This window comes from Phyllopteryx taeniolatus, chromosome 6, assembly GCF_024500385.1.
Source record: "Phyllopteryx taeniolatus isolate TA_2022b chromosome 6, UOR_Ptae_1.2, whole genome shotgun sequence".
In the NCBI taxonomy this organism is placed as follows: domain Eukaryota; kingdom Metazoa; phylum Chordata; class Actinopteri; order Syngnathiformes; family Syngnathidae; genus Phyllopteryx; species Phyllopteryx taeniolatus.
In genome coordinates, this window is record NC_084507.1 from 15,462,421 (window position 1) to 15,484,122 (window position 21,702).

The 21,702-nt window shown below is 42.1% G+C and overlaps 4 protein-coding genes across 5 annotated transcripts in view; 2 read left to right on the forward strand and 2 right to left on the reverse strand.

Moving 5' to 3' along the window:
- Positions 1–47: 47 nt before the first annotated feature.
- cxcr3.2 (chemokine (C-X-C motif) receptor 3, tandem duplicate 2) lies at positions 48–4,235 on the reverse strand. The gene is made up of 2 exons (XM_061777770.1): positions 4,120–4,235; positions 48–3,020 (listed from the first exon to the last, which is right to left on the reverse strand). The coding sequence occupies exons 1-2, from the start codon at positions 4,153–4,155 to the stop codon at positions 1,917–1,919; spliced, it is 1,140 nt and encodes a 379-aa protein (XP_061633754.1). The 5' UTR covers positions 4,156–4,235; the 3' UTR covers positions 48–1,916.
- Positions 4,236–10,716: 6,481 nt separating this feature from the next.
- LOC133479952 (uncharacterized) lies at positions 10,717–19,209 on the reverse strand. 2 transcript variants are annotated; one of them, XM_061777533.1, is made up of 3 exons: positions 19,071–19,209; positions 13,570–14,530; positions 10,717–11,269 (listed from the first exon to the last, which is right to left on the reverse strand). In XM_061777533.1, exons 2-3 carry the CDS (start codon positions 14,045–14,047, stop codon positions 10,902–10,904), a joined length of 846 nt encoding a protein of 281 aa, XP_061633517.1. In that variant the 5' UTR covers positions 14,048–14,530; positions 19,071–19,209; the 3' UTR covers positions 10,717–10,901. The 2 variants fall into 2 exon arrangements, with proteins under 2 accessions (XP_061633517.1, XP_061633518.1); XM_061777534.1 differs by having other exon boundaries at positions 19,007–19,132.
- Positions 12,050–12,904, forward strand: cnfn (cornifelin). The gene is given in 4 exon segments (XM_061776369.1): positions 12,050–12,161; positions 12,237–12,323; positions 12,326–12,379; positions 12,852–12,904. Coding segments are annotated over 4 exon segments (306 nt in total).
- The window catches only part of tlr21 (toll-like receptor 21), a 5,952-nt gene continuing 465 nt past the window's right edge, over positions 16,216–21,702 (forward strand). The window contains exons 1-2 of the mRNA XM_061777532.1: positions 16,216–16,325; positions 19,065–21,702. The exon at positions 19,065–21,702 is cut by the window's right edge and continues 465 nt beyond it. Of these exons, the coding sequence (XP_061633516.1) occupies positions 19,126–21,702 (2,577 nt within the window). The 5' untranslated portion in view covers positions 16,216–16,325; positions 19,065–19,125. The remainder of the gene's footprint in view (positions 16,326–19,064) is intronic.

Consider the following 21,702-nt stretch of genomic DNA (forward strand, 5'->3'; position numbering starts at 1 on the left):
TGGAAAATCTTTTTTTCTCTATGATGTATGACTTCATTTTTGTAGAATTGAGACTTTATTCCTCAAAAATATACAATATACACTTGGCATCATGCTAAAAAGTAAATCAGAAGAAGACAGTTTTATTCCCCCAAAAAATCTATCACACAAATATTAGCACATAACTAATACTGACAGTTAGGTTCCATATTTAACCTCATACATGACTCACAATCATTTCCTCTTTTTTTTGCAACACAGACTGCAGGCATGGAGCTGTATGTTTGGAGTGGGGGGGGGGAAGACAAAGTCAGCAGAATTGTACACTTTTGTTTTTTCATTTCACTCAAACCAGCTTGTTTTCATGCTAAAGGAGAAGGGCATGATTACATTCCCAGGTATGTGTCAGACTACGTACAAATGACTTAGCGACCAAACAAGTGCGAAGAAATCAAACTATTTCACAAGATTACCATACACAAAAAAAAAGTCAACAACACAACAGGGCATTCAAGGAAACATCGAAAGTGACGATAAAATGCATGAAGCGGCATCATATCCACAGAGAACATTTTCCAGTCTTTATTCACCTGACATTTTATTTCGCGGCAGTTTCCCATGCAGATTCACCCCGAAACTCTAACTATATTCCAGAGTCTCCACTCTGCTGCAACAGTCCCTTTTCTCGCTACCCTCCGTCTCCTCTCGAATAAATGTTTTCTATTTTTCATTGAAAACATACAACTTTAAATTTTCGAAAATATGTCTCCTTTGATTTTTTCAACAACACTATTTTTTTGTCCCAAATGTACAACTTTATTCTCATTAGATCAATGATTCTCAAAGCGCGCTCCCTCTCGTGGTATGCAACAGCATCACAGAATGAAATGTTCAAACTCTGTAACGTTACAGTGGCTTAAACTGTTTTCAAATCCAGAAAAGTGCATTTGTTAAATACAGTTCCGTTGTATTTAAGTTTTAAGTTCAATACATTTGCATTTAATCGTTAAAAATTGTTAATTGAAAGAAAGTACATACAATTTTTTATTTTATTTTACATTTCATTTGAATCATTCGAGAACAGTTGTTTCCCCCTTATTTAAGGACAGTGTTCATGTTCAAACTGTACATAATGTTACAGTGGCTTTCAAAAATATGAAATATACTTTTTAGGAATAAAATCTACGTCTTGATTTGGGCGAACACTTGGGCCCAGTACGCGACTGTATTTTAATGTTGTCATTATGGTGGTACATTGAGAGCTAATGTTTTTTCTAGGTAATACCTGGTGTAAAAAGTTTGAGAACTACTACATTAGGTGACTATATATTTATCAAAGATATGTGTGATTTTTTTCTTGGCAAAATATGTAATTACATGGTCAGAAGATTCGGGTTTTTTTTAATATGCAACTTTTTGGCTGAAAATATGGGACTGTTTTTCCTCAAAAATATACAACTTTAATCTCAAAAGCTTTTCAAGAAAATACACCACTTTTAAAAAATACATATACAGTGTGACATTTTATTTTGTGGGAGGGGGGGAATATGACGTTTTTCAACAATATACAACAATTTTGGGGGGAAATTGGTGACTTTTTTTAATTATTATTATTGTCATAATAACAACATAACATAATATTTTTTGTATACTAAGTATACTATGAGTTGAGTGGCCCATCCACTTTGACATCAAATTAATGTGGCCCCTGAACTACAATGAGTTTAATACCCCTGGTAGAAAGTATCCTAGCGATAAATGGGAGTTCACTGTATTATTTTTTTTAAGTGCAAGGCATTTGAAAATTTGCATCTGACTTGAGAGGTTCCATGGTTGGCAACAGCGGAGTGGAGCAAGTACAGCAAAGTGAAAAAGTGGAACTATTTGACAAGCTACTCTAAAACATTTGGAGAGCTACCTGTTGGACACACTGCACATCATTTCCCCACCATTACCGAGTAGGAGGTGTTTTCGCTATCGGCAGAGCTGTAGGAGCTGGTTGTTTTCCGCTTCCTCTCCCTCCATTCCTCCATTCCTAGCCAGCCTCTCTTTCCCAGCAGCCCCTTGCACATCCGAGCCATCTCCCTGCGAAACTTGACCCCCACAAAGCCGTACAGCAGCGGGTTGAGGGCGCAGTGCGACAGCCCCACGCTCTCGGTGATCAACGTGCCCATGTCTACGATGCGGCCGAACTGGCAACCCCCGACCACGACGTCCAGCCTCTGCAGGCTGTCGGCCAGCTGGAAGCAGTTGTACGGCGCCCAGCAGACCACGAAGATGGACACCAGGGAGATGATGAGACGTAGGGACTTGCGCTTTTGCCGGCGGGTGGCATTGCACAGCGAGCGGAAAATCCGGATGTAGCAGTAAAGCATGATCTGGAGCGGAAGTCCGAAGCCCAGACTCACGCTGACCAGCTGCAGGCCGGCCTGCCACTGCGCAGCGTTGTCGGTGAACCACACCTGGCACAAGAGAGGCCCCTGCCCGTCTCCGATTTTCACCTCGCCCACCTGCTTGAAGGCAATGTCCACCCCACCGAGGGCCAGGCAGCCCACCCAAATAAAAGCGCAGGCCACCTGGGCCTGGCAGGTGTTGTTGCGCTTCCAGCCGGAGCTGACGGCGTGGACGATGGCCATGTAGCGGTCGAAACTGATGCAGGCCAGGAAAAGGATGCCACTGTAGCGGTTGAGCGAGAACAGAGCGCCGGAGATCTTGCAGACCGCCTCGCCGAACACCCACTGGTGGGCCCACTGCGTGGCGAAGAGCGGCAGCGTTAAGGCCAGGAGCAGGTCGGAGATGGCCAGGTGGAGGAGGAAGGTGTCGGTCAGGGAGAATGAGCAGGCGCGGCCTCCGCGGGAGTTACGGTAGCGTCGGATCACGCAGAGCACCAGCACGTTGCCCGCCACGGCCAGGAAGAAGACCAGGCTGTAGACGACGGGCAGGTACCTCTGCGCAAAAGTGTAGATGTCCTTGTGGGGGCAGGGGGCCGCGTACGTCTTGCTGGTTTCGGGGGACAACGTGTAGTTGTCATAGTCAAATATCTGCAGATGGGGATGACACACAAGATCGTCGTTTCCTTTAATCAACATAATTCATATACAGTCTTCCCTCTCGAGCCATGACGTGAATAGTGATTGAGGCATCTTGGTGCCAAGGAACTATATTGAAGTTAGTTGAGGACCTTCATGGACTACTTTGGCGCCATCATGTGGAATCTTGGTGGCAGGGAAACTATGTTGAAGTGAGTTTAGGAGCTTTATGTAGTGCTTTACCACCATCCTGTGGAATCTTGGTGCCAAAGAATTAAGTTGAAGTGAGTTGAGGAGCTTCATGTAGTGCTTTGCCGCCATCATGTGGAATCTTGGTGGCACGGAACTAAGTTGAAGTGAGTTGAGGAGTTTCATGTAGTGCTTTGGCGCAATCTTGTGGCATCTATAGGCAATTTTAAACTTTTTTTGTTGTTGGGGGAGGAGAATCTCAATCACAATTTTGCATCCCCTAAAAAGGCTTCCAAACAATTTTTTAAGAGCTCTTTTCAAAAATATGATTAACCTTTGCTATGCCAGCCATTGTGAAGACACTAATATATATTTTTTAATTGGCCGCACAATGAGCCAATGAATTCCTTGTAAATATAAAGTCTATGGAAGTTTTGGAAAAGGGTTCCTCATTTGTATCACAATGGCGTGCACCATTGGACTGGTTCGGGCAGTTTTTTATTTGTATTTACTTTTTTTGCATATGTGTACCGGCGCTACGGTGGACGACTGGTTAGAGCGTCTGCCTCACAGTTCTGAGGACCTGTGTGGAGTTTGCATGTTCTCCCTGTGGATGTGTGGGTTTTCTCCTTGCACTCCCAAGTCTTCAATTAACCTACTCTGCATGTTTTTGGGATGTGGAAGGAAACCGGAGTACCCGGAAAAAACCCACGCAGGCACGGGGAGAATATGCAAACGGGATTTGAACCCCGGTCCTCAGAACTGGGAGGCAGATGTGCTAACCAGTTGTTCACCATGCCGCCGCTCTAGAAACTAATCTTGTGATATAAAACAGGAATGTTCTGATATAGTGTGATTTTCGTTACATTTAAACATATTCTACAGCAGTTTGGCGGTTAGGTAGAAAAACAAAGCTACTCACCCAGTAATCCTCTGTGGTTGCCATGTAGTCATCCATGCTTGCTACAGATGTGGAGGCAGCGCAGTGACCTGCAGTCTGCAAAGTGAAGCAAAGCCTTTTTTCACAGCCACATTGGATGTATGAGAAAAAGAAGAAGTCACAATTTTGGGAACTGAATCCTCACACGCTTTAGGACAGATGCAAACATAGCTTGTCGTAGGAATGGATGCGTGTCTTATTTTTCCCTTGGAGGAAATTGTGACACGCTTTGGGCAAAAAGGTGCTGCAGACAGGTTTAAAAAATCATTTAGGGCACACAGTGCATGACTGATGTGGATGCTGTGGAAAAAGGTTCTGCACCTGCATCACCAGTTTTTTATTTTTATATTTTTTTATATTTCAGGGTTCATCATACAGCCTAAGAAATAAATCCTACATGAAACAAACAATGCACATCAAGAGGAAGACAAGATTGACTCACCCTCTGAGACCTGTGAAGACGACAGGATGCAAGCAGAACGAATGAAGAATAAATAGAAATACAAAACAAAGAGGAAAAGGAAGAGTTGTTTCGCGGTTTATCTACAGTGTATAAAATAAAACATTTTTACTCTTTATTTATGTTCATATGGTTTTATATTGTTTTTATTGACTTTTAAACGATTACAACCGGCAGAACGGTGGACGTCTGGTTAGAGAATATATGCCTGTGGGTATTGTTATATTGTCTGTCTACATGCGTTTTTGCGATGCTAGTTTTTAAATATCTATTGCTTAATCAATCAATCAATCTATTGATGCTAGTTTCGTTACCCCGTTTATGGTATTTTGCATTTTGTGTTAGCATTAAGCTAGTAGACTTTCGTAAGGTATGTTGTTTGCCTGAATACATAATGTGTAATTCTCCATTTTTAAATCTCTAAACTTCACCTGGGAATGGAAAAAACAGCTTGAAGCAAGCACTTGCCCTAATTTTTGGGAAGAATTGTTCAATATCTGGTGCTTGGTGTGAAGTTCACTTCCACCATTTAGCCTACGTACTGTCGCTATAATTTTTGTTTGCAACTCAAGCGATGGCTCTTACGTCGAAAACTTGTAAGTTGAGCTACCACTGTAGTTGTATTAATTTATTACAATATAAACTAGTACGTCTACATACATATGTATGTATATACAATATACTGTATATACAGTTGAAACCAGAAGTTTAGATAGTGAGAACAAAGTGAAAAAAAGGAAATATATACCTACAGTATGTAAATAAAAGACTAAGATGGAATAGTTACAAGCTTTGAAAACTAAAAAAACCCAGCATAAAACGAAATAGAACTTACAACGGTATGCCCATGGTTACAAGGTTAAGAGAAAAATCATCTTAATTCCTACTATGCCAGCTTTCTGTTTGCAGATATTGATAGTACTGACCTATTGGGAGCTGCACACACCTCTCAAAGCACTGTCTCAATTGTGACTGCACAAATAAGCTGCCATCAGTGGCATTTTGCTTATCTGGAGGTGAAGCTGTGGAGAAGAAACTTGACGTGCTTGAAAAAAAACTGACTCCAATTTCCGAATCACCATGCCAACTTTAGTTTTAATCAGCAGAGAAATCTAACTCAACAGAATTTTATTTTATTTTTTTCAAATTGTTCCCCAGTGTTATCTTACTGTTTTTTTCTGAGTTTCTGTACAATTTCAGAGTGGTGATGAGTAAAAAGTTCCTCACACTTCCACATAATATGGCTGAGCTTTAAAAAAAATAATAATTCATATTTTCTCCCAGATACAAGCATCTTGTCTGCCAAAAGTGTGAGGAACTGAATCGTCTTGTGGTTACTTTTCTCCCGACTGAGGGTCTTCTGGTAAACTGTGCTTGCACAATAGTGCAGATGTTTCTTTTACTTCTGCTCTGGTCAAAGTTGTTTAGAACAAGTGCAGTGTTATTGAAACATGTATTCTGATCAAGTACTTGATGCACGTTGCACTTTAATCCACATTAAAAAGGGAAATATGATGGAAAATTACAACTTCTTAATGTTTTGTATACAAATATTTGGGTCTCTGGAGTGACTGCCCACCCTTCAAGTATGAAATTAAACAACTATGTAAAACTTTTGAAACATGCTTGACTTACGAGTGCCCAAGCTGCCAAGTTTTTCGACTTACGAGCAGTCGTTCGGTTGATATTTCTGCTTTGTGTTGCGAGAAGAAACTTGACTTACTGAGTTGTTTTTTTTTTTAACCATTATGTCTATTCTGCACTTCCTGAGCGTGTCGTGTGCAGTTTGGTAGCTCGTAAATGTTTTTCCAAAATACACTATATTATTGTATTCGCTCACTCATTCAAATAATTGGAAACAGGTGTTCCAATCACTTCCATGGCCACAGGTGTATAAAATTAACCACCTAGGCATGAAGACTATTTTTACAAACATTTGTAAAAGAATGGGTCGCTCTCAGGAGATCATTGAATTCCAGCATGGAACTGTGATAGGATGGCACCTGTGCAACAAGTCCAGTCGTGAAATTTTCTGGCTCCTAAATATTCCACAGTCGACCGTCCGCTGTATTATAAAAACGTGGAAGTGTTTGGGAACGACAGCAATTTAGCCACAAATTGGTACGCCACGTAAACTGACGTAGCGGGGTCAGCTGATGCTGAGGCGCATAGAGTCAATTGCTGCAGACCTCCAAACTTCATTAGGCTTTCAAATTAGCTCAAGAACAGTACGCAGAGAGCTTCATGGAATGGGTTTCCATGGCCGAGCATCTGCATCCAAGCCATATATCATCAAGAGTAATGCAAAGCGGCGGATGCAGTGGTGTGGCACGCCACCACAGGACTCCAAAGCAGCGGAGACACGTTCTCTAAAGTGACAAAATAGGCTCCTCCATCTGGCAATCTTATGTACAAGTCTGGGTTTTGCGGTTGCCATGAGAACGGTACTTGTCTGACTGCATTGTGCCAAGTGTAAATTTTGGGAAGGGGACATTATGGTGTGGGGTTGTTCTTCAGGAGTTGGGCTTGGCCTTTTAGTTCCAGTGAAAGAACTCTGAATACTCCAACATACCAAGAGATTTTGGACATTTCCATGCTCCCAACTTTATGGGAACAGTTCGGAGCTGGCCCTATCCTCTTCCAACATGACTGTGCACCAGTGCACAAAGCAAGGTCCATAAAGATATGGATGAAAGAGTCTGGTGTGGATGAACTTGACTGGCCTGCACAGAGTCCTGACCTCAACACGATTGAACACCTTTGGGATGAATTAGAGCAGAGACTGAGAGTCAGGCCTTTACAAATGCGCTTCTGGAAGAAGAGTTGAAGCTGTTTTGCTCCAAATGGTGGACCATCGTCATATTGAACCCTATGAATTAAGAATGGGATGTCACTTAAATTCATATGTGAGTCAAGGCAGGTGAGCGAATACTTTTGGCAATATAGTGTAGATGCCTATTGTGTTGCTTCAAGATGCTCATTGCCACTCCCAGATGAGGTTTAGTGTAAAACTAAACATAAAACAAAGATTTACATGTTGTTTATTTAACCGAATCATAAGACTTTGTCTTACAAGTCTGCTAGCTTACGCTAACACATCAAGCCAAACGCCATGGACGTGTGCGCACACGTACAGAGTATTGCGCCGATTCTACTGGCCCTCTCCAGCACAGCGACGAAACACGACGTGAAAACATTTTGCTTAAAGATAATTCTAAATAAGTCTGCAAAGCCTGATATATAAAGCCACCTCGCTGTACTGCATTATCAAAGAGTTGAGAGACCAACTGACAGGTCATCAGTTTTGACGCATTCAAATGACTTAACTTCAAATAGAAGTTTAACAAGTCTGGATTATTTTGTGACAAGCAAGCTTTTTGCACACTGGTTGCACTTAACGAGGTCATAAAATGTCGTTTGTAGTGGAGCGGAGTCACGCATGTGACGTGACCACCAACTACGTAGCTGCTGTTGTTAATATCTATCCATCCATCCATCCATTTTCTGAGCCGCTTCTCCTCACTAGGGTCGCGGGTGTGCTGGAGCCTATCCCAGCTGTCATCGGGCAGGAGGCGGGGTACACCCCGAACTGGTTGCCAGCCAATAGCAGGGCACACATAAACAAACAACCATTCACACTCACATTCACACCTCGGGGCAATTTAGAGACGTCAATTAACCTACCATGCATGTTTTTGGGATGTGGGAGGAAACCGGAGTGCCCGGAGAAAACCCACGCAGGCACGGGGAGAACATGCAAACTCCACACAGGCGGGGCCTGAATTAAACTCATAAGTCATGGTACCAATGTAATTGTGTTAGGCAATGTGTCAATCTTCCATGTACACAAATGTAATTCAGTGGCTCGGTGTTGAAGTGCTGTTCCAATGAGAAAATACAACCAATGGCGTCTTCGTGGGTGCCTGTGTACGCTTTGCAGTTCACACTCGTTATTTCTTAGTTAGGCCTTAACCTGCAGCGACCCCATGTCATCTTGGTGATGCAATCAATAAATGGAGCTCACCTGGATGAGACAGGACCACCCCCTCAAAACAAGCAAATTTCAACAAGAATATAAGTAATGTGTGTGCGTGCGTGTGTGTGTGTGTATATATAAGCACTAGTGTAAGTGTGTAATAATGTGAAATGACACAGGGAAAAAGTATTGAACACATGAAGAAAGAGAGGTGCAAAAAGGCATGGAAAGCCAAGAAAACATAAACTCTCTCAATAATCAAACAGCAATCCAAACCCTTGTCTGTGCAAATGAATATCAGCTGGTTCAGCCCTAATTGATGGCCTATATAAAGGTCTCATTGTCAAGGTGTGAGTCACCAATGGTCTTCAGACAGCTCTCTGCTCTTACCCAGCATGAGATGTGTCTGAAAACCATCACAAAGTAATTGTTGCAAAACATAACGTTGGCATTGGTTACAGGCGGATATCTAAGCTTCTGAACGTTCCAGTGAGCAAGGTTGGGGCCATAATACTTAAGTGGAAAGCCAATCATACCACCATAGATTTGCCTTGATCAGGTGCTCCTTGGAAGATTTCTGACAGAGGAGTACAAAGAATAATCAGAAACGTTGTCCAAGAGCCAAGGACCACTTATGGAGAGCTTCAAAAGACCTGGAATTAGCAGGTACTGTTGTCACAAGGAAAACAGTGAGTAATGCACTGCACCGCCATGGCCTGTATACACGCTCATCAAGACCGCATTGCTGGGGAAAAAAAAAAAAACATGTCAAAGCTCGTTTAAAGTTTTTTGAACAATATTTGGACAAGCCAGTTAAATACTGGGAGAATATAGTCTGGTCGGATGAGAGCAAAATTGAACTCGTAGGATGCCATAATGCACACCATGTTTGGAGGAGAAATGGCCCTACACATTACCCTAAAAACACCATACCAACAGTGAAGTTCGGCGGTGGAAACATGATGGTGTGGGGGTGCTTTTCAGCAAATGGTACTGGTAAACCTCACATTGAAGGAAGGATCAATGGGCAAATGTACTGAGACATTCTTGACAAAAATGTGCTGCCATCTACGAGGATGATGAACATGAAATGAGGGTGGACATTTCATTAGGATAATGATCCAAAACATGCCGCCAAGGAAAGGCTCAATTGGTTTCAAAGAAAAAAAAATAAAGCTGCTAGAATGGCCCAGCCAATCATCTGACTTGAATCCAATTGAAAATCTATGGAACGAACTGAAACTCAAGGTCCATAAAAGAAGCCAACAGAACCTTCAAGATTTGAAGACTGCTTGTGTGGAGGAATGGGCCAAAATCACACCAGAGCAATGCATGCGACTAATTTCTCCATACAGGAGGCGTCTGGAAGCTGTCATTTTCACGATATGATGTTAACGGGACCCATAAGCAAGCGGAGGCTGAAAGGATTGTGGTGACAGGTTTATTGAAGCGGATATTTAGGATGGATCCTTGGGACGTATTGGCAGGTCGTCGAGGCGGGGTGAGCAGGTGGATGGCTTAGCAGCGTGGCGGAGGAGGTCCGCACAGTGGGGAACACGGAAGGATCACTGAGGAAAACGAAGAACACTGGAACTAATTAGCGAGGGAGAGAGATAAGGTGAGGGGAGCGCAAAGCGCCACCCAAGCTCCAACAACAGACTGCCAGGTGCAGCTCATGACAGTCATTGCAAAAAAAGGCTTTTGTACAAAGTATTAAATAAATACCAGTTGGCGTGTTCAATACTTTTTCCCTGTGTCATTTCATGTTATTACACATAGCTTAATTTCTGAGTTGATTTGTTCCACTTTATTTGCATGTGTGAATTACTTGGGTTGATCCCAACATCTGGTGAAATTGTCATGTCAATATCACCTTTGGAAATATATTTGGTGAGAAAAATGGTGACGTGTTAAATACTTATTTCAGCCGATCTAAGTGTTTTGAATTGTAAAATAATAATAATAATAATAATAATAAAATGCAGAAAACAGGGTGCCCACAAAGTTTCAAACCAGAATTATTTTTTTTTTTTTTGCAAAAGCAACCAATTAGAATTGTTTGGCAATATAATGATTATCAAAGCTGCATGGATGTCTTCCATACTTAATTCTGTAGTTTTGCTGAGTCTGCAATTTTGTTTCAATAAACCATGATACACATTGTACCTCATTCATCATCATCTGAAATCTGAAATACACAAAATGCAATGCGATTAAAAATGTTAATAACCACCTACTGGGTATATTGAACCAATATGATTAACATATCTCATCAATTGCTTTTTTTTCGTTTGTTTGTTTTGTTTTTTTCATTGCAAAGAGACTATATTACGTGGACACCTTCATTGACAACCTCACCGCGTCACCCATGGCACCGAGTGTGGAGGTTGTCAACTCAGCGCAGCTCCAGGAAGAGCAGAGGGATGATCCCGTCCTCGGCCATGTCCAAGGATGGACGGAAGAGGGCCAACATTGCATTGTCAGCTGTTCCCATGCTGGACCTGGAGATGAAGGGACTGTACTCCCAATGGTCCAGCCTTGTCCAGCCTTGTCACCCGAGGCCATCTTCTCCACAGCCACTCGAGGAACCCGCTGGGCAACCGTGATGACCTCCAACTCCTCGTCCCCTGCAAGCAGACGCCACAGGTGGCAGGGGCCGGCCACTTTGCCGTGACCAAGACACTTCAACGTCTCTGCTGGCCAAGATGCAGAGCAATACAAAGCACAATGAACTTCACCTGAATGGTTTAATAATTTCATAATATCACCTCAATTTAACTCTTAGCTTATAAATAACGTTACAAAATTTGTCAAACCTATTTCTCCTTTTTTAAACAAAGTACACATGAATTATCAACCCAAAATAATAACTAGGTTACACATATCAGATGTGAATCATACTAAAGGGTCTGAATACACCTTGTATGTTGTGTGTGTGTATTTGGACCATTATGTCCTCGTTATTTTGTGTGACCCTTAATAATCGGACTATGCTGCTCCCTTCTGGTGTGGAGAGGAGCTTCAAAGGGCCACGTTGCCTTGTTCCACATACCAGCCTGATAACAACAGCACTTTCATTTCCTTTATTCTTATGTGGGGGTTTCATAGTGAAATGAGGCTAAATTGTCATGGTTCCCTTTTGAAATTTCTTGTTATTGCTATATTTATAAAGCAAAAGCAAGAGAAGATTATAGCTACAGCTGCATACATTGACTTACAGGGTAAAATTAGTTCATTCACTTGCATATCAAATAAATTTTCTTCATTGCTCAATTATCGCAGGCGCTGATAGATATATATAAAAAAAAACCACACACACACAAATGAATCACGTTGGGTGCATTCTTTTGAATAGTGCGTTACGTCCCGATATCAATCACTTGAGGTGGGTCACATGATCTTGTGCAGTGGGGTATAAGAGCCCAAAGCAGTGTGTTAGCACGCATTGGTGAACATTTTACATCCAGCTTGCAACCATGTCTTTCCAGCCTAGCGTGATCAGCTCCCAGCCTCAAGTGACCATCCACCAGTACGCAGTGTCCCACTGGAGCGCCAACACGCTCGCCCGCTGCGACGACTGCGGCATCTGCACGCATCAAAACCGTCGAGCAGAGTCCGGTGGCCTCACGACGATGGCACTTTTACACTGTCTTTCGCTCGCAGGTCTGTGCGGGACCTTCGTGCCGTGAATACTGGAGTGCAAGGTGGCCCAGGACAATGGGGAGAACTGCTGTCTGGCCTTCCTCCCTGGCACCTGGCTTTGAGGACCAGCATGCGCCACAAGTACCGCATTGAACTAAGTTTGGGCAAGTTACAGTGGTTAACAATTGTATTGGACCAGATGTATGCTTTTTTCTTTTTTTTTTTTTTGCGCCACTGACCAGTAAAAGTAATAAAAATAAAATCTGATCGTATCGTTCCATTCCTGAAGAGGTACCTCACACACATAAGGGCACATAGGGTAAAGTAAAAAAAATTAAAAAATGCTGTTTACAATAGTATCAAATATACTTTTAGTATTCTGCCATAGGCAAAAACAGAAACAGTGACCCATCTATGTAGGATATCTACTTATGACTAGGGCTCATTTGGACGAATTCCCTCGTAAGAGTTCGTCAAAGTACGAGCCCTGGAAATTACCCAAAATAGGCTCTTCTCACCAAAATTGTTGAGGTCCTATTCAATTTTCAGTTACAGTAGACTTACTTCTGTAATGCCCTCGCATCGGGGAAAGGAGAGCCACTGTTGTCAATGCACTTTTCAACTGTTTATTGACAGTGGGTATAACAGTACAACACAATGAACACGCCCCTCCTGGCCCCGCCTCTTGAAAGGTATCAGAATCAGAATCATCTTTATTTGCCAAGTATGTCCAAAAAACACACAAGGAATTTGTCTCCGGTAGTTGGAGCCGCTCTAGTACGACAACAGACAGTCAATTGACAGAGAACACTTTGAGACATAAAGACATTGACAAAAAAAACCAGTCACTGAGCAATGAAGGGTTGCTTGTTATCTGGTAATGCCGGTACAATATTTTTTTTTTTTTTGACAATTGTGCAAAAAGATGCAGAGTCCTCTAGCACTTAGAGCAGTTCGAAAGACTAATATTGCAATAGTCCGGTGCAATGACCATTGTGCAAAGGGCGCCGAGACTTCAAGCGAGTAGTGCGATAATCTGGGACAATGTTGATTGTGCAAATGTTGCAGATACTCCTCAATCAGTGTGCAAATGGAGCAGATGCTACTCTGGCATGAGTGGCCAGTATTGGTCAACGACAGCTATGCAAATAGTGCAGCGTGGGGAGACTACTACAGTGAGTGCACGAGTAATATAGAATTGGCCCCACAGAAATGTGACAACGAACTCAAGTCAAAAAATTGCCAGCATGTTGTAATGGAATTGTAGGTTAGGTGTTTAAGAAGTTGATTACAAGAGGGAAGAAGCTGTTGGAATGTCTACTAGTTCTAGTTTGCATTGATTGGTCGCGCCTACCTGAGGGAAGGAGCTGGAAGAGCCGGTGACCGGGATGTGGAGGGTCCGAGAGGATTTTGCACGCTCTCGTCTTAGTTCTGGCAGCGTGCAAGTCCTCGAGGGTGGGTAGGGGTGTACCGACAATCCTTTCAGCAGTTTTAATTGTCCGTTGCAGTCGGAGTTTGTCCTTTTTTGTAGCAGCACCAAACCAGACTGTGATGGAAGAACACAGGACTGATTCGATGACCGCTGTGTAGAACTGCCTCAGCAGCTGCCGTGGCAGGCCATGCTTTCTCAGAAGCCGCAGGAAGTACATCCTCTGCTGGGCATTTTTTAGGACGGAGTTGATGTTGGTCGCCCACTTCAGGTCCGGAGAGACTGTAATTCCCAGGAACTTGAAGGTCTCGACGGTTGACACAAGGCAGCTGGACAACGTGAGGGGCAGCTGTGGCGAAGGATGCCTCCTGAAGTCCACAATCATCTTTACAGTCTTGAGCATGTTCAGCTCCAGGTTGTGTCGGCCGCACCACAGCTCCAGCCGCTCCACTTCCTGTCGATATGCAGACTCGTCGCCGTCCTTGATGAGGCCGATGACAGTGGTGTCATCTGCAAACTTCAGGAGTTTGACAGCCAGGTGCACTGAGGTGCAGTCGTTCGTGGAGAGAGAGAAGAGCAGCGGAGAGAGGACACAACCTCGGGGCGCCCCTGTGCTGATGCTGCGTGTGGATGAGGTGGCCTCCCCCAGCCTCACCTGCTGTGTCCTGCCCGTCAGAAAGCTATAAATTCACTGGCAGATGGCAGGTGAGACGCTGAGCTGGAGAAGCTTGGATGAAAGGGGTTCAGGGATGATGGTGTTGAACGCTGAGCTGAAGTCCACAAACAGGATCCTCGCGTTGGTCCCTGCACTGTGGAGGTGTTCTAGGATGAAGTGCAGTCCCATGTTGACTGCATCATCCGCAGACCTGTTCGCTCAGTAGGCAAACTGCAGGGGGTCATCATCATCATCATGAGAGGATAAGAGGGGGAAGAAATGGTGTTGAGTTTAATTTGAAAACACCAAACAATTTTGTGGACATCATTTCAGACTGCAATTGGTTTTACGTAACATTTTAACAGTGATGTAAAATCAGAATTGAACTGGTCAAATGATAAAAATCTCATTTTCTGGCATGAAATCAATTGATTATGTTATCTAAATTGGTGTTTCCCAACCTTTGTTGAGACAAGGCACATATACGATTAAAAAGATTTCACAGCATACCACCAGACAAAAATGGCACCAAAAATATATAAATAATCATCTACTCATCTCAGTTTACGCACAAATTTACCTAGCGTGAAATCTGGACCTGTTTAGTTGAACACAAAGCTATTATTTTATCACAGAGTTTAATTCTAGTATCTAGTAGAAGAACATTGTTCTGCCTGTCACTATACATCGCGGGCATAGATTCACTGCAGATGAACAAAGATACCTTATTTGTAGTATTAAAACAATGATAATAATTTTCCGAGCAAAAAAGCGAGATTCCTTTTGAAATACAATACAGTATACATGTTTCAAGATCATTGCTAAAAAAAGGAACACAGACTGAGAACTATGTAGTACTTGATTGTGAAGATTTTTTTAGCATAGAACTGTTTTTCACCTTTCTTTTTAGGCGTGGCTAACACGGTGCCTGGTAAAGCGCTTCGGCTCGGGCATGAGTCACCCCTCCCCCACTATACAAGAGCTTGAGGACCTTCGTTCGCATTCGATTTTAACTGACGCAATTGCGACATGCAGTTAGCTAGCTAGCTATGCTCCCGCAGGCACACTCCCCTGGGACTCTTTCGCTGGGTGTGGGGCCACTCACTTTTTGCAACAAATAACTCATGAATATGCGAATTGCTTGGGTATCCCCTCACTCACACTCTGGTCCTATATATATATTATAATTTACATAGTCACTCCCCACCACACTTCAGTTGTACAGCCCCGTTCACGACCCTTGTCTTGCATGCTTCTTCTCCTGTCCTTGTCTGATCCAATCGTGTCCTTTACTTCCCTCACAGGGTGTAGCACTACTGCCCCATACAACACTTATATCTAATGTGTCATTGTTCTAGATATAGAGTATAATGATTTACTTTTCTCATCTTGTTTACAGTTAGCGCTTTGTCCTTTGTCTTCTTTTCTCACTCCCCTCTAGAAACTTTGTTCTGTTCGACTCTGACTCTCAATAAATATCCATTCTAATAGTAAGAAACCACAGCGGCAGCTTAAAAACTCCACTGTGACACAGTTTGGGCATAAAAGGGATACAGAACCTCCTTTCTGCTTGACATAACAGCCGAACAGGACAACAAAAAAGGGGAATCGCTAATCTAAAATGTGCAAATATAACACGCAAGTTATGTGTGACAGACAAATGCTGACTAGCAAGCCCGAGGCTAGCGCGAGAAGCTAACATCGAAGTTGATATCTTCACTACGCACTCCAAATAACAATCCTTTACAAAAAAATATAGTTGATTTTTTATGATTAGTTCAACACGTTTGATGAAATTGTCTTCATGCATTTTGACACATTATTTATTTTGCCAATCCCGTCAACAGTGTGAGTGTGTGTGTCTGTGCGTGTGTGTGCTTTCTTTGTTTTACACTTAGGATTTATTTATTTATTTTTCTTTTACGTCAGTCAAGTGCATAGGGGAATCGGAAAAACAACAGGGCCGGCTTCCTCTTTCAGACAATGAGAACCAGAGAAGGCAACGAGCCACATTTCCTTTGATTGGGTAAGATCTCTCAATGCCTAAATAATACCCAAATCATCTTATTTTCAAATACTCGGATTTGCTTTTTCATGTGAAGAGTATGCAAAGGGTGTGTTCTCACAAGGACGTTTACGCAGTTAAAGCATCCTTATGTTACAATTAGTCCTTTTTGGGGGGAGAATTAGTTGTTAAAAAACTGTAAAGGAACTATCACATTCTGTACAACCGTAGTGATAAGGCATACTCATGTTGTTATGTAAAACGTCCACTTGATACAAATGGTAGCAACCTTTTTTTTTATATAATTGCAGTTTTTTTCACATCAACTGTCAAGCTCAGACAGGGATATTTCTTTTATGATGACTAATTACATAACTTAAACAAATCAGTGTATTTTCACTTTATACCATTACAAACATTCCCTAAAGAGAAGTAATGGGCAAAGTATGGCCAGTGGTCCACATACAGCCCCTCTCCATTCTTTAATCTGGTCCACCTAATATTTACATTATTACTCCTACAGCATTTTCTAATTTAGTTTTTTTTTCTCCCTGAAATTGGGTGATTAAAATATATTTGAACATTTCTTATTCATTAATTTCATTAAATAATTGGTTAATTAAATGTATTGAAAATAATATTAGTAAAATCAACAATTTCACACACATTTACATTTTTTAAATTGATCAAATCGTTAGTTAATTAAACATCATACTAATTATAAATCATACAATACAAAATGACAACTGAGTATTTTAATATTAAAACAATGTTCAATATTTTGTTTTAAAAATCAAATACACTATGAGCACAAAAATTTCCACCACCCATGCTATAAAGTGTTCTGCAGCTGCCAAGAAGGGCTGACATCTATAAAAAACAAAATCTCACAAGATTTTTTTCTTAACATTTTTTCTTAACATTCTTTTTATGTTATGTTTTAAAGTGCAAATATTATTTGCACTTTAAAACATAACATAAAAAGAATGTTAAGAAAAAAATCTGATTTATAAAGTGTCATTCCTCTCCGTACAGTATTCATGTGTTGAATGTGTGTTTTTAAGGGGCGTGGCCCTAGTCAGTGACATCAGGAGCGAGAGTTGGCTTGGCTGGTTAGTTCAGTGCAAGTCTTTGGGCATGAAATGTGGACATAAATAATAAATATCTTACAGATTCATCTCGTAAAAAAAAGCACTGAAACTACATGTGTATGTTGCTTTGTCAAGCAATTACAAGACCTGTCATTTGTTAGCTTCCGCCTTTGAATAAACACTCAGCAGAGGAAAAGCAGATGCGGAAAAGACTAACTTCCTCCAACAACCCAGGCTAAACTTAGCTTAACTTCCCTGACACACAAAGATCTTCAAATAGTCGAGATTTAAGACTTCAACATGTACCGTAATTTCTCGTGTATAATGCGCACCCATGTATAATACGTACCCCCAAAGTTGACCTCAAAATTCTGGAAAACCCTTCTACCTATATATAATGCATTTTTACAATGGATGATTTTGCTTCTACCCATATGATCAAAACATGAAGTATTATCTGTATTTTGTTAGTTTTTTCCAAATAATTATTCTGAAGTTAAGCACTTTATTTGAACACAATACTTTTTTTAATTCATTTGCTCTTATTTTGAAATACACAACCCTAAGTTTATTTAGTAAATTAGAAAACACACAGTTGTGTTCTTATGTTTGATTACCCAGGCAGAATTTGTAAGATGGGTGCAATTCTTTCAAGAAAACATGAAGGACCAGGCAAAACACATTTAATTTTATTTTAACGGGATTCAAATTAAACGGTCAAGCATTTCGGAAAAGCATTATCATTAAACAAAACATAACCATAAAGAAATTAATGATGGTTGTTGTTCAGTCATCAGCCATATTTAAAAAAACAACAATATTTTACAAATTCTGCCAGGGTATGTAAACTTATGAGCACAACTGTACATATATGCAGTCATACATACCCCTGTCATATTGGAATGAAAGTGTAGGCTACACCTTTTTTCTAACCACTAGGTGGCGGTGGCATATTAGAATGAAACTGTCCACTTTTCTCATAACCTCTAGGTGGCGGTGGCATTTTGGAATGAAGTGTACAGCTTTTTCATAAGCACTAGATGGCGGCATACATTTATAAAATGTCAAAGTTTTTTCCATTTGCCCCTATATCTATGTATAATGCGCACTATTGACTTTTGACAATTTTGGAGGGGGGGGGGGGGGGAATGCGCATTATACACGAGAAATTACGGTAACTTCCAAGTTCTAGAAGAGAAGGAAAAATTATTTTTGTGGGGATAAATTAAAGAAGAGCTCACTGGTGATAGCGTTAAGAAGACTATAATGTGGGAAAAGGCTAAGACGTTGCAAAGTGATTTGCTCGCGAAACACAGTAATTTCATAGTAAGTGCGGTTTCCCATATTTCTAAATTGTATTGCTTGAACTTCATAAATAAACAAGGTGAGAAAAACTTCGCCGTGGGGCTAAAATGGATTAATTCTATTTCGATTCATTTAAGTGAGAAACAATGCATTGGTTTAAGAATGTTTCGGAACAAATGAAGCTTGTGAACTGAGGTTCTAATGTACAAGGTTTTCGTTGGAGGGCGGCAATATATAAAAAAATTTAGTAAATGCTATTTCTGACAGATGTAAACATTGAAGCAGCAGAAGTGCGATGATGAAAACCTGTGAATGTATCTTTCGTTTGATGTGACGCATGTCCTGTCCTCATCTCTGCACTCAGATTTACCCTGATGAAGATCCAAAATTAGTATCCAAAGCCACTGCCGGGAGAAGGTTGAACCATGGCGGCTCTCATCTATCAGCTGTTGTCGCTCACACTCGTCACGGTGGTGGTCCAGATGGTCACGCCATACACGTTTAAGAACTGCATCGAGGATAGGAACTCGTGGAGGCTCAGCTTCAAATGCAACCTGCGAAAGGAGACAAACATATCTGCCATCATGGAAGACCTGCCGAACTCCGTCATCAATCTCACCATTTTGGGCAATCCCGTCCAGCACATTCCCAATGATACCTTTGCCAACTTCCAGAACCTTCGCCATCTTCGGTTGGACAGCAACCATTTGAGCACAATTGACACACTTGCTTTCGGCGACCTGCATCAACTCAAGTCTCTCAATTTATCCTTTAACAACATCTCCCAGCTGAGCCCCTCACTGTTCGCGAGCCTGCACAATCTCACCTTTCTCTCGCTGAGGGGCAATAAACTCAAGCAGCTGCCGGCGGCAATTTTCTCAGCCATGCTCAAGCTCAACACTTTAATACTACAGCGGAACCACCTGATCAACTTCTCAGGGATTGTTGAGTCTGTGTCACACTTAAGGTATCTATGGAAATTGGACCTTTGCCACAACAACTTCACTTCTTTGCGCCACAACCAAAATCCACTTCCTGGATCCCTCACAAACTTGTACCTGTGTCGAAACAATCTGTCCACTTTAGGATGTGACCACTCCTTCCTCTCTAATGTCAAGATCTTGGATTTGTCTTACAATTTTGGACTCACCGAAGGGGAGTTTGTTGGTGTGAACCTGGCGCACATCAACTACCTCAACTTGCACTCAACAGCGGTAAACGTGACAACGTTTTTGAACGTCAGCAACATCTCCGCGAGCCACATGGACTTTTCAGGTATGAGTGTGAAAAATGACAGTCTGTTACTCGAGCTGTGCAAGCTGTTGAGGCAAAAGGTGAGAAAGCTTAACTTGTTGCGTCTGGGCAGCAATGGCATCAGTTTCCTACAAAATGACACGCTGTCCCATTGCCCGATAATCACAAAATCTCTGGAGCTATCGCGGAATAATATAAGGAGCTCACAAAACAGGGTTTTAAATTGCCTTGGTTTTCTTGGCAAGAATAGATTTTTGAAGATATTTAATATTGAGCATAACCACCTGACTAGCCTTTACACTTGCAAGAGAAACCACACGATTCGTTTCCATGAGTTGGAGGAGCTCAGCTTCCGCTACAACCGTGTCTTGTCTGTCAATGCTTGGGCTTTCTATCACACGCCAAATATCAAAACCCTGAAATTAAACATCAACAACATTGCCTTCCTCCATCGTAAAGCTCTCAAGGGGCTCTACAGTCTTGAGACACTGCGTCTGGATAACAACCTTCTCACCGACCTGTTCTTTGAAACCTTTGAGGATTTGTCTGCTCTACAAACCCTTAACCTGCGCAACAATCGCATTTCAGTCATTTTCAATGGGACCTTCCACCACCTCAACAATCTGACAACGTTGGACCTCGGGGGGAACAAGATTACCTGTGTTCAGCCCTCTGGTCTTGAAGGACTCCGAAGCCTCTCAAAGTTGTACATGGATGGAAACAACCTGAGACAGATTGACATGGCCCTCCACAATGTCTTTAAGGAGAGGCTGACAGTACTGGATTTAGAAAATAACCAGATTCACTTCTCCACCATAAATATCAGCTCACCATTTGTAAACCTTAGCAGACTCAGCGACTTGAAGTTGGGCAGCCAGCGTCCCTTTGGCCTCATACTATTGCCGAACAACGTCTTCCGTGGCCTTCGCAATCTCACTTCTCTTTATCTCAACAACAATCAAATCTCATACATTTCCACCAACGCCTTTGACGACCTGATAAGCCTACGTTTCCTCACCCTGGACAGGTGCTGCAATGTGAACATACTACTCCAACCGGGCATTTTTAAGAATCTTTATAATTTGTCGAGGCTCATTGTAGAAAATGCAGGCATCAGTAACTTTTCTAGGAAGGTGTTTGGAAATCTCACCCACTTGCGGACACTGCAGCTCAATCACAATGGGATCCAAAGCCTTGATGTGGATGTGTTGAACAATCTGTCCTATCTGCGTTACTTGGACATACGCAACCTTCCACTCAGCTGTACTTGCCAGAACAGCTTGCTGCAGAACTGGACGGTGCACAACCAAAGGGTCCAAGTGCCGTACGTCTACAATCTGCCGTGCCAGCAGGGTGAGAAAAACAACTTCTACAACTTTGAAACCAACGTCTGCTACATTGACCTAGGGGAGTATCTCTTCTTGAGCACCGCTGCCGTGGTCGCTTTTTTAACGGCCTTCCCACTGCTTCATATCAAACTCTACTGGAAAATGAAGTATGGCTACTATGTGTTTCGCTCCTGGTTCGGCGAGCAGTGGCGCAAGCTCAAAGAGGAGGAGGAGAATTGCATTTACGACGCCTTTGTTTCCTACAACTCCAATGATGAAGAGTGGGTCATGGTGCAGCTGCTGCCCAACCTAGAGGGCAACGGCTCATCATTGAAACTTTGCCTGCATCACCGCGACTTCGAGCCCGGCCGGGACATTGTTGACAACATTGTCACTGCTGTGTACAGCAGTCGCAAAACC